This window comes from Trifolium pratense, linkage group LG5, assembly GCF_020283565.1.
Source record: "Trifolium pratense cultivar HEN17-A07 linkage group LG5, ARS_RC_1.1, whole genome shotgun sequence".
NCBI classification, from domain to species: Eukaryota; Viridiplantae; Streptophyta; class Magnoliopsida; order Fabales; family Fabaceae; genus Trifolium; species Trifolium pratense.
The window spans coordinates 15,771,039-15,783,789 of record NC_060063.1 but is presented as its reverse complement, the minus strand read 5'-3'; the positions used below and the strand labels follow the sequence as shown (position 1 = coordinate 15,783,789).

At 35.8% G+C, this 12,751-nt stretch overlaps 1 protein-coding gene and 1 long non-coding RNA gene across 4 annotated transcripts; both read right to left on the bottom strand.

The window, feature by feature from the left end:
* Window positions 1–551: 551 nt before the first annotated feature.
* Window positions 552–3,556, bottom strand: LOC123886111 (the record flags this gene model as incomplete). The annotated part of the gene is made up of 2 exons (XM_045935451.1): window positions 552–1,241; window positions 2,435–3,556. Coding segments are annotated over 2 exons (1,812 nt in total), but the record flags the coding sequence as incomplete, so codon positions are not given.
* Window positions 3,557–8,133: 4,577 nt separating this feature from the next.
* On the bottom strand, window positions 8,134–12,113 carry LOC123884278. 3 transcript variants are annotated; one of them, XR_006800724.1, is made up of 8 exons: window positions 11,610–12,113; window positions 11,291–11,356; window positions 10,677–10,833; window positions 9,752–10,174; window positions 9,508–9,570; window positions 9,320–9,377; window positions 8,734–8,892; window positions 8,134–8,410 (listed from the first exon to the last, which is right to left on the bottom strand). It is a non-coding gene; the product is annotated as an uncharacterized LOC123884278 (long non-coding RNA). The 3 variants fall into 3 exon arrangements; XR_006800723.1 differs by lacking the exon at window positions 8,734–8,892 and having other exon boundaries at window positions 8,136–8,410; window positions 11,610–12,109; XR_006800722.1 differs by lacking the exons at window positions 8,134–8,410; window positions 8,734–8,892; window positions 9,320–9,377 and having other exon boundaries at window positions 9,431–9,570; window positions 11,610–12,105.
* Window positions 12,114–12,751: the final 638 nt, after the last annotated feature.

Here is a 12,751-nt window from a genome sequence, read left to right as displayed (position 1 = left end):
TCAAATTTGACATGCATAGTTTCTTCCACAGTATGTGTTTCAGAAATATACAGTCTGTATGCTTTTGAGCGTTCAGAGTATCCTATAAAGATACCCTTATAACCTCTAGCATCAAATTTCTTTAGATGGACTTTGTTGTTTAAGATATAACATGTACATCCAAACTGATGAAAATAAGAAATATCAGGTTTTCTTCCTTTGAACAATTCATAAGCAGTCTTGTTCAACTTAGATCTGATATAGATTCTATTTTGAACATAACATGCTGTGTTTACAGCTTCTGCCCATAAAAACTTTGCTACATTTGTTTCATGCATCATGGTTCTGGCCATTTCTTGCAGAGTTCTATTCTTCCTTTCTACAACCCCATTTTGTTGAGGAGTTCTAGGAGAAGAGAATTCATGCAGAATGCCATATTTTTCACAAAAGTTTTCAAAAGGTTCATTTTCAAATTCTCCACCATGATCACTTCTAACTTTTAAAATAGTGTAGCCTTTTTCATTTTGAATTTGTTTGCAGAAGATGCTAAACTCATCATAAGCTTCATCTTTTGTTCTTAGGAATTTTACCCAAGTCCATCTACTGTAATCATCAACAATTACTAATCCATACTTCTTTCCATTGATAGAGGCAGTTTGAACTGGCCCAAAGAGATCAATGTGAAGAAGTTCCAATGGTCTTGAGGTAGAGACAATGTTCTTAGGTTTAAAAGATGATTTTGTAATCTTTCCTTTTTGACATGAACCACAAAGTGTGTTTGAGTGATATTTGATTTTAGGTAAACCTCTGACAAGGTCAAGCTTGCTAAGCTTGGAGATTAACCTCCAGTTAGCATGGCCCAACCTCTTATGCCAGATCCATTTTTCTTCACTCAATGTCAAAAGACACATCACTTTTTGTTCATTCAAGTCAGAAAGATTAATTTTATAAACATTGTTCTTTCTCAGACCTTTGAAGATAACGGAATTATCAGATTGTTTAGTTACAGTACATGATTCCTTATTAAAAATGACTACATAACCATTGTCGCAAAATTGACTTATGCTCAAAAGATTATGTTTAAGTCCATCAACTAACCAAACATCATTAATAGATAGGGAAGAATTACCTACTGTACCTGTACCTATTATCTTTCCTTTCTGATTTCCTCCAAAGCCAACAGAACCTCCTTCTTTCATGGTTAGCTTGGAAAACAGTTGCTTGTCACCAGTCATGTGCCTTGAACACCCACTATCCAGATACCATGAATGATTCATGATACTTCTTTGAGTGATAGGCTGTATGAGAAACAACTTTAATCACTATGGTGGAACTCTTTATCACAGTTAATGATAAAGTCATCCCAATATTCTTCCTCTTCATTGATCAAGTTCTGATTGTTCACTTGAGAACTTGTCAGCCATTGGTCAAGGACATAAGCCCTTCTTCCTTTGCATAGGACTTGTTTCCATACTCTAGGTAGGACATATCCTTTCCTAGTTGGTAAATCTGAATGATACATAATTTCAGCTTTTGGTACCCATCTTCTGGGTCCACGCTTGTTAGTCCACAAATGTTTACTGTGTTGTTGAGTGTGAGAGAAAGATTTTGGTTTGGAATAATAACTCTTTTGAAAATGTTTCTTAGTTTGAGTTCTGTTATTATTCCAGGACTTGGATTGTTTATGCTCCCAGAGTTTGTATTTATCACCAGTCCATTGATTTGACTGGTTATATTTACTGACTCTAGAATCATAAATAACCTTAGTCCTATGTTGCCTCTGAGGTTTGAGGTTTGACTTTCTTTTAAAAACTTTTGAACCTTTAGGTTGACTTTTCTCATGAACTAGAATTCCTCTGGTTCCAGAAGTTGAAGCCTCAGATTTTGAAACTTTCAGAACATCTGAACTAATACTGTCAAGTTCTGAATAGCTTTTATCTTCTGAGCTTTTCTTCCCAGATCCTGAGGAACTTGGTTCCTCTGAGTTGTCATTTCCCAAATCTCTCAGATTATTATCCTCATCTTCCAGAGTACCAAATTTCTTTCCTTCCTCACTCTGAGGTACAACATAGTAAACCCAAGATTTTCCAACCTTTTTGGGATAGGTCTTTAGCTTTGAATATGTTCTACCATATTCATAGCCAACTCCCTCTCCTCTATGTCTCATGACATTATAAACAAGATTAGCAGCTTTGCTCTTACCAAGGTTGAGATGCACAAACTGTTGAAGAGCCATTTCTTGCTCATCAGTAGGTTTGTGACACACAGCACAACCCTTTTCAAGATCATTTACTCTATTCAGAGTTTCTTGATATAGACCTTGAAAATGTTCTGCTTGTTCAGTCAGAGTGTTAAGGTTTTCTTGTAAAACTTTTTGTTTACTTAACACTCTGAGATGTTTCTCAATAACCTTGTTAAGTGCAGTTATAAGTTGAGATTTAGAACAATCAGAAAATACCTCATCAGTTACTTCTGAATCTGATTCTGATTCATCGTCTGAGTCTACATCTGAGTCAGTTGAAGCCATTAGGGCTAGATTTGCTTCTTCTTCTTCCTCAACTTCTTCCTCAGATGATAGCTCTTCAAAAGTAGCCATCAGACTCTTTCTCAATTTGCTTTTGAATTGTTGCTTCTTTGAGCTGTATCGTTTGCTTTTGTCTTTAGCAGACATTTCTGGACAATCAGCAATAAAGTGTCCTGGCTTCTTACAGTTGAAGCAGTTCTTCTGATCATCCTTTTTGCTGACAAAATTTCTTGAGCTGTTTCCTCCTCTGAAATTTCTTTTGTTAAATCTGTTCCATTGCTGAAACTTGGTGAATAAGGCAAACTCATCCTCATTCATCTCATCCTCTTGACCATCAGCAGAAGATTCTTCTTCAATATCAAGAAGCTGAGTCTTAAGAGCCTTAGAAGTAGTCTTAGTTGACTGTAAAGCCACTGACTTAGACTTCTTCTTAGTTTCTGAGTCAGCATCCAGAACCATCTCATGGCTTCTGAGATTGCTTATCAGAGCTTCAAGACTCAGAGTCTTGAGATTTTGAGCTTCCTCTATTGCAGTGACCTTAGGTCTCCAAGCAATAGGAAGACTTCTCAGAATCTTCTGAACATGGTCATAGGTTGAATAACTTCTCTTAAGAGCTTTAAGACCAGATACAAGGATTTGAAACCTTGTAAACATAGTCTCAATGTTTTCATCTTGTTGCATAGTGAAAAGTTCATATTGTCTTATCAAAAGACTAGCTTTAGCCTCTTGAACCTTTTCATTACCATCATAGGTAGCACACATAGAATCAAAGATAGATTTAGCAGTAGACTTGTTCTCTATCCTGACATAGTCCTCATGTCTAATAGCACCAACAACAATGTCCTTTACTCTATGATGTTTTGTGTAGATTTTTAGGTTAGCTGGTGTGAGTAACTTTCTATTCTCCATGGACAACCTACCATGTTCATTCAAGTTTTCAAAAGTTACTCCCAACTCAACCAAATCCCACAACTCATGATCAATAGCAGTAATATTGCTATACAGTCTCTCTTTCCACCACTCAAATAATGAAGCATCACCATTGAATATAGGGGCTTTTCTATTGCCACTATGTTCATGTGATTCATTACTTAAGTAGTCATAACCAAAAGCATTTCTAGGACCACCACCAGCACCACTGGCATTACCGGCTTCACCGGTTGTTCTAGTACTACTATCATCTCCTCCAGACATAGTGTTCTCACAAGATCTTTACTGTCTCACTGTTAAGTGAAAGTAACAAACCAGGCTCTGATACCAATTGAAGGTGTGAAAACACAAGAAGGGGGGGGTTGAATTGTGTTTTAGCTAAGTTAAAACTTTTTCAAGTTCTTAACTCAACTACGTTAGCAGCGGAAAAGTAACACAATAAATAACAAGATAAAGGGAGAGAGAGATCACACAAACAATTTATACTGGTTCCTCTCACAAAACGAGAGTAGTCCAGTCCCCTTGCACTTCCAAGGGATTTCACTATAATCACACAAGATTGCACCTGCTCAAGCACACAAGCAAGAGACTTCTCAACAATGCTCAAGCACACAAGCTTAAGACTTCACACTTAAGCACACAAGCTTAAGTCTCACACTTAAGCACACAAGCTTAAGTTACACACGTAACAATAAAGTATATAAAAATATACAAGTGCTCTTAGATGAACCTAAAGAGAGCAAAATACAAATAGTACAGAGTATTTGGCTGAAGTGCAAAAACACTTGACAGAGGTTCAGAGCTTGTATATCAGAGTTCAGAGTTTGTTCAGCACACGTTCAATTCTTGATTATTGTTATATTTGTTGTAGCTGAATCTTCTAGTATATATACCACTAGAAAAGAGTCGTTGCAAAAAGAACCGTTGGAGTTGATAACCTTTTGTCTTCAAGCAGTCTGTCTTGATGCAGTTGGTTGTATCCAAAACTAAGAAAGAGTTTCAGGTACTTTGACTACTGCAGAGTGGACTTTCCTTATTCAGCTAACAAAACTGAAGACCCACGTTCTCAAGTTAGGACAGACAAAACAGAGGTAGCTGAACTGATCAGGCTTGAAGGGTCCTTTTCTTCATTGGTAGAAGAGTTGACTAGCAAAGGGAATCTTCACAGCTTTCAAAGAGATCTTCAGAGTTTGATGAAGCTTGTAGACAGACAAGAAGTTCTGAAGTCTTCATCCTCTGAACGTTGTAACCTCTGAAGTCCAACATCTTCTGAGCGCTTGTGAACTTCTGAGTTCACATCCTCTGAACTCCACTCAGGACTTAAATGATGCTTATATCTGCGCACTTAAAATAAATTTTTAGTCCTTCCAATTTGTTAATTAATACTTTGTTATCATCAAAACCTTTATAGATTTAGGGGCAAACATTTTTAAATCAATTTTGTTCCAACAGCAACCAATACCAAGGAGTATACAGCTGAAAGCAGTGGGAAAAGTTTGATTGCCCATACATCTCTCAGAGCATCATCAAAAGAAGATTGGTACTTTGATAGTGGCTGTTCCAGACACATGACTGGTGTTGAAAAATATTTAAAGGAAGTAAAATCTTATGCCACAAGTTTTGTGACATTTGGAGATGGAGCAAAGGGGGAAATCAAAGGTATTGGAAGACTTATTGACCATGGTCTACCAAAACTTGAAAATGTTCTCCTTGTAAAAGGACTAACTGCCAATCTAATCAGTATAAGCCAACTATGTGATCAAGGCATGAAAGTCAACTTTACAAAAAATGAATGTCTGGTCAGCAATAATGAAGGAGACATCCTTATGAGGGGTGTTAGATCAAAAGACAACTGCTACTTGTGGATCCCTCTTGAAGAAGGTAATGTATCTACATGTCTCTTAACTAAAAATGAAGAGGTTAAGCTGTGGCATCAAAAATTAGGACACCTTAACCTGAAAAGCATGAAGAGAGTCATATCAGAAGAAGCTGTCAGAGGACTACCAATCTTACAGATACAGGAAGGCAATATCTGTGGTGAATGTCAGATTGGGAAGCAAACCAAAGTGTCGCACCAAAAGTTGCAACACTTGTCCACCTCTAGAGTTCTTGAGTTACTACATATGGATCTGATGGGGCCCATACAAGTTGAGAGTCTTGGAGGTAAGAAATATGTTCTTGTTATTGTTGATGACTTCTCTAGGTATACTTGGGTGAATTTCATTAGGGAAAAATCTGAGACTTTTGAAGAATTCAAAAATCTTTGTGTACAACTTCAAAAAGAGAAAGACTGTGGTATTGTAAGAATCAGAAGTGACCATGGTAAGGAATTTGAAAACTCTAAATTTGCTGATTTTTGTGCTGCTGAAGGAATAATTCATGAATTTTCTTCACCAATTACACCTCAACAAAATGGTGTGGTTGAAAGAAAGAATAGAACCTTACAGGAATCTGCTAGAGTAATGTTGCATGCCAAAAATGTTCCTTACAAGTTCTGGGCTGAAGCCATGAATACAGCATGTTACATTCACAATAGAGTAACATTAAGGAAAGGTACTGCTACAACATTGTATGAACTATGGAAGAATAGGAAGCCTACTGTGAAGTACTTCCATGTGTTTGGGTCAAAATGTTATATTTTGGCAGATAGAGAACCTAGGAGAAAATTGGATCCCAAAAGTGATGAGGGGATATTTTTAGGTTACTCAACCAACAGCAGAGCATACAGGGTTTTTAACTCCAGAACAAGAACTATGATGGAATCAATTAATGTTGTTGTTGATGACAGTGATACAACAAGTGCAGATCCAGCTGAAGAGACAGATGTCATAACACCTGTCCCAACACCTGATGATGATCAAACAGAACCTGAACCTGATCAACATTCTGAGTCTACTACAGAGGTTCCTAGACCAAACAAGGGACCATCTACTAGAACACAGAAGAATCATCCTCTGGAACTTGTCATTGGAAATCCAAATCAAGGAATTGCAACAAGAAGATCAAAAGAAGCAATTTCCAATTCATGCTTCATATCAAAGATTGAACCAAAGAATGTTAAAGAAGCTTTGACTGATGAATACTGGATCAATGCTATGCAGGAGGAACTAACTCAGTTCAAAAGAAGTGAGGTATGGGATCTAGTACCTAGACCAGATGGTATAAATGTTATTGGTACAAAGTGGGTGTACAAGAACAAAACTGATGAAAATGGTGATATTACTAGAAATAAAGCCAGACTTGTAGCACAAGGATACACCCAGATAGAAGGAGTAGATTTTGATGAGACTTTTGCTCCAGTTGCTCGCTTGGAGTCCATAAGATTACTCTTGGCTGTGGCATGCATTTTGAAATTCAAGCTATATCAAATGGATGTAAAAAGTGCATTCCTAAATGGCTATCTAAATGAAGAGGTATATGTTGAGCAACCAAAAGGGTTTGTAGATCCAAGCCTTCCTAACCATGTTTACAAACTAAAGAAAGCACTTTATGGATTGAAACAAGCCCCTAGAGCATGGTATGAAAGATTGACTGAATTTCTTGTCAGCCATGGATACAAGAAGGGTGGAAATGATAAAACCTTGTTTGTAAGAGAAGAGAAAGGGAAGCTAATGATAGCTCAGATATATGTGGATGATATTGTATTTGGTGGAATGTCGCGACAAATGGTGGAACACTTTGTGCATCAAATGCAATCTGAATTTGAAATGAGTCTTGTAGGTGAGCTAACTTATTTTTTAGGTCTTCAGGTCAAACAAATGGAAGACACCATATTTATCTCTCAAGAAAAATATGCAAGAAACATTGTGAAGAAATTTGGTATGGAAGGTGGCAGTCACAAAAGGACACCTGCACCTACACACTTGAAGCTTACCAAAGATGAGAAAGGGGTTGATGTGGATCAAAGTCTCTATAGAAGTATGATTGGGAGCTTACTATATCTCACAGCTAGCAGGCCTGATATCATGTTTGCAGTTGGAGTTTGTGCTAGATACCAATCTGAACCCAAGATGAGTCATCTGACTCAAGTAAAGAGGATCTTCAAATATGTCAATGGCACATGTGGCTATGGAATTCTATACACTCATGGCAGTGATTCTACCTTAATTGGATATTGTGATGCAGATTGGGCTGGAAGTGCTGATGATAGAAAGAGCACCTCTGGTGCATGTTTCTTCTTGGGAAACAATCTAGTATCTTGGTTTAGCAAGAAGCAAAATAGTGTGTCTCTATCAACAGCTGAGGCAGAATATATAGCAGCTGGAAGTAGTTGCTCTCAATTCACTAGTACAGAAAACACTTTTTACATCTGGCCAAAACCCCCTTTTACATCTGGCCCAAGTCAGAGGTAGACGTACGAGAAGTAGTAAGTTTATGCTTTTTACATCTGACATTCGCCAGATGTAAAAGTATCCCCTTTTACCTCTGTTCTCGTGTTTCAGCAGACCAATTTTTTTTTTTAATTAAATTGGACCTTTTACATCTGACCAAGTCACCAGATGTGAAATAGTAACTTTATTTAATTTTTTTTTTTTTCAAAATCCTGCGTTTTTTTTATTTTTTATTTTTATATTTTTAAATCCTATTTTGTAATTAAAAAAAACCAAAATAGCATTACAATTCAACATTCAACCAAAATACATTACATTCAACCAAGTCATTAAAATTCAACATTCAACCAAAATACAATTACATTCAACCAAAGTCATTACAATTCAAATAAAATACCAAGTCTTACAAGTCAAGCAAAATACCAAAACAATCCAAAATGTTATAACATTCAAGCAAAATACAAGTCATTACAATTCAAAACATCCTAGTTAATGTGAATCCATTGTAACTAGCTAGCTCCTAAACCTCATCATCGGAAACAACATAATCTACCTCGGGATTGTACAGGTCAAGAAAACAAGTAGCCCAGTTGTTTCGCAATTCATACATCTCCTCCTCGGTTAATGACGTGGGATCATCGAACACCTACAATACATATACATGATCAAGAATGAAGCATATGAGAAGTGAGAAGGCTAGGATTAAAATGATGCCATTATAATTCCAAATACAAAACACAGCTAGGAAACTACAACAGCTAATGCAGCTAGGAAACAGGACAGGAAACACAGCTAACTACAACAGGAAACACAGCTAGGAAACTACAACAGCTAAGACAATTGTGAGAAATGTCAAGAATTTCTAATTGTAAGATACTTAAATCATGAATAATTAACTTTTTTACGGTTTGAATCTGAAGCATCAAAATTATAAGAATACTTATTCATTCTTTCACGTCGAACATATACCGAAAGAAAGATGCAGCCACAATGGATTTTATTTCCGGTCATTTTTACATCAAGTTTGACATAAATAAACCATATATTCAGTAAATTTCCAATCTCTCTATCAAGGCTATATAAACACTGGCCTTCTTTCTTAATTTTATTATAGTCCCTGCATTGCATCTAAACAAAACATAAAACATGTCAAATAGAAGAAGTTAGAAGCAAAGCGTGTGAGAATTGAGAACATATAAGAATTACTTTAATTCAAGTTTTTTAAAATAAAAAACTATGGATTAAGCATTACTCTAAAATCAAGAAGGTAAAATCTGAAATTAAAGTTGAAAAAAAAAATGGATTGTCAATTTTTGAATAGCCATAAACTTGGTAATTCAAATGTGGAAGTTTCTCCAATACAAAGGAAAAGCAGCTTATGAAGTAATGAGATATGTCTTTGGCTTGCTGAAAACCTTTGCAAACCGGATAATCTTTATATAGAATCTTCACATCTCTTTTCATTTGTATTGGAGAAACTTCCACATGAAAATTGCAAAGGAAGTTAATGCAATGATAATGTATTGGCATTGCAAATAAAAAGCACAAAAATTACCTTCACAAAGACCCAATTTTTTCTCGGGATCCATGTGATCTCATCAAATTTTTTTACCCTGCCATTGAAAACACACTAAAAATTAAATGAATAAAATGCCATCAATACAGGAAATAATGAAATTGAGAGGAAAACATTACAAAAAAAAAAAAAGAAAGAGAGAAGATAAAAGCAAATCAAGAGAGAACCGAGGAGTTTTTTTTGGCGAAATCCGGATATTCTAGTACCCGCATGCTTATTTTTCACCGCTGCTGCAGAGAGAATTAAGAAGAAACCAAAAAAACCAAAATGTCAGATTTATGGCGTGTTGGGATTAGAAGCAAATCTAACTAAAGAAAATCCTTAGAACAAACAAAAAGAGAAGTAGAAAAGTTTGGAAAATCGAACAGAGAAATATTGTTGAATAGAGTAGAAGTCAAAAGAGAAAACTACCTTACTAACCGGTTGAAATTTGGAGGAAGTTATGCCTGTTTTGATTTGGGAAAAAAGAGAAGATTTTATTTATCTTTTGTATAGTAACTGGCAGGGGCAAGGAGATTGTATGGCACAATGAATTGGGTTGTTTGAATTTTACAAATTTTACAAGTATAATACATGTCTGACTTCTATGTCCTTGTTCCATATAATCTCTTCCAAGATATTACGAGGCGTATTGCCTTCATTCTCCAACCGGAATTCAAAAGGTCCTACGTAATGAATAGGTGGTCCAGTTGGTGGTCTTCTCCTTATTCTTATACCTTGCGTAGCAGCAACCTCATTATGAAACATTCCTACTTCCCATTCCTTAACTTTGAGAGCATCAACCACGGATTCGCTGGACGTGGCAATTGAAGCTGAACCTTCATTAGGCTCCACCTAATCAAAAACACAATTATCACAAAGTGCTTCGCATAATTGCATCAACATACACTCCGATTGAAAACATATATGATATATCAGTTAAAAATCAACTAAATTCACTAGACACGACTATTGTAGCTGAACTTTCACTACGTTCCACCTTAATCAAACCACCAAATAATCATAAAAACATGATAAAAATCGAAAAGGGCTCGCTGTATATAAACCAGAAAAATAATATGCATCAACACACACTCAAATTGAAAACATATATCAGTTAAAATTCAACTAAACTAACTAGATATGGCTAATGCAGATGAACCTTAATTATGCTCCACCTTAATCAAAACACCAAATAATCTCAAAAACATGTTAAAAATCAAAAGAGTTCATCATAACTAAACAAAACAAACACATCAGAACAGACTCCAATAGAACAAATGAACACATATATCAGTTAAAAATCAAATAAATTCACTAGATGTAACAATTGCGCTAAACCTCAATTAGGGTTTACCTTAATCGGGGTAGACAATTGTGGAATAACCTGCCAAATATATCATTGAGAATGATAACCAGTCCATGAATCATGAATCCGAGGGAAGATACGTTTCACAAAGCAATAAGGTTTTTGAACTCCTCCTAGAATAATAGTTTTAACTACACAAAATATCCTGCCAAAAGTTCAACATGGTGGAATACATCATGGATTCATGGTTTTGTGAGTTTAAATAAGATGAATGGAATGAAATGAACAGATGAAATTGAGACAAAAGAAATTATTGTTAAAACATAAAATATGTTTGCAGTGTGCACCCTCATTATGAACAATAAGCATCAAATAATAACTATCTATCTATTATCTTATATTACAAAAACAGACACAATTTATATATGTTTACGAGACACAAGTGCATCAGTGCTTGCAAAAGCAGGGTAGGGTTTGTTCAATCTTCACAACAAAATAGAAAATTCTGATAGTTGCTCCGCTAATTTGTCAAATAAATAAGATGATTGGAAAGAATAATAAATGAGTGGTGAACGAAAATCAATTATTGCAGCAGAACCTCCTCCTATAAGCTGTAGTTTATGACAGTAATATTTAACAAATGACAAAGTTTCATAATTTACCTCCTTCAACATAGAAATAACTGAATCAAAATTGGTACCCCTTGCTAAAGATCTTGTAGCAGCAGCCTGAACAGAAAGACACATCAGTTTGATTTGAGAATCAGACAGTGGTAAATATCACTATAGTGGAGTAAAGAATGTAACCAACCTGGAATCACTATAGTGAGAGTGAGGTTTACCTTAATCAAAACACTAAATAATCACAAAAACATGATAAACAAAATCATCTACAACATATAACCCAGGACATAAAACCCCAAAAATTACAATCTTTCACCAAACAAAAAGAAATTAAAAAATTTGAGAATAGAATCAGTACCTGTTTGTGTTTTTAGTTGTAGTGAGAGGAACGATCTGAGAGAAGCTTCAATTTGTTTCACTGAACTTCGATTTGGGACCTAGGGTTCGAGAACCACCGAGAGAGATGACGAAATTGACAGAACGAGTGAGAGAGGACGAGTGAGAGTGAGGGATTGTCCTGATTGAGAGAGTTTCGAATCGAGAGAGGGATTGAGGGTTTGTTGTTCTTGAGGTTTTGCTAAAATCGCGTGACCTTCCTTTTTGTTCTCGAGCGCTTGAAGTTCGCGAGACTGGTGCACTGTGTTTTCTCAGTTAGTCACTTATTTGGTGTACTGTGTTTTCGCCATAATTACAATATTGCCACCGCGTTCAGTTTTGTTTCTGGTGATATTAGAACCAGATGTAACAAGTTATGTCTATATATTTTTCCCTTCAGTGGATATTAGTACCAGATGTAAACGTTACTCTATATAGCGTTTTACATCTGACATATGCTCGTCAGATGTAAACTACTTGTGTAATATGTCATATTTGTACTAGTGATTGTTATGGATGAGACAAATGTTGAAAGAGTATAGTGTGGAGCAAGATGTCATGACACTCTACTGTGACAATCTTAGTGCTATAAACATTTCTAAAAATCCTATTCAACATAGTAGGACTAAGCACATTGACATACGTCATCATTTTATAAGAGAGCTTGTAGAAGAAAAAATTATTACACTTGAGCACATTGCATCGGAAGAACAATTAGCAGACATTTTTACTAAGGCGTTAGATGCAAGTCAATTTGAAAATTTAAGAGGTAAACTTGGAATTTGCCTTTTTGAAGACAAATAGCAGTTACAGCATGTAATGCGTGTAACTACCTCTCTTCACTTAAAGTTACACGCTAATCAAGGAAGTTTTCATTCAACTTCCCACAACCTCCATCAACCACAATCATTACTTTTCATCCATTCTCTCTCTCACGCTCAAAACCGATCCAATTTCTCCATCAACACTTCTCCAATTTCTGCTCTTTTCAGATACTCTTACTCAACAATCATGTCTGATTCTGTCAAATCTTCACCAAGCAAGACAAATGCTGCTCCATCGACACAAAAAGAAGTAATCAACGCTATTCCTCTTAACTCCATTCCTTTCACAAGTCCAAAGATG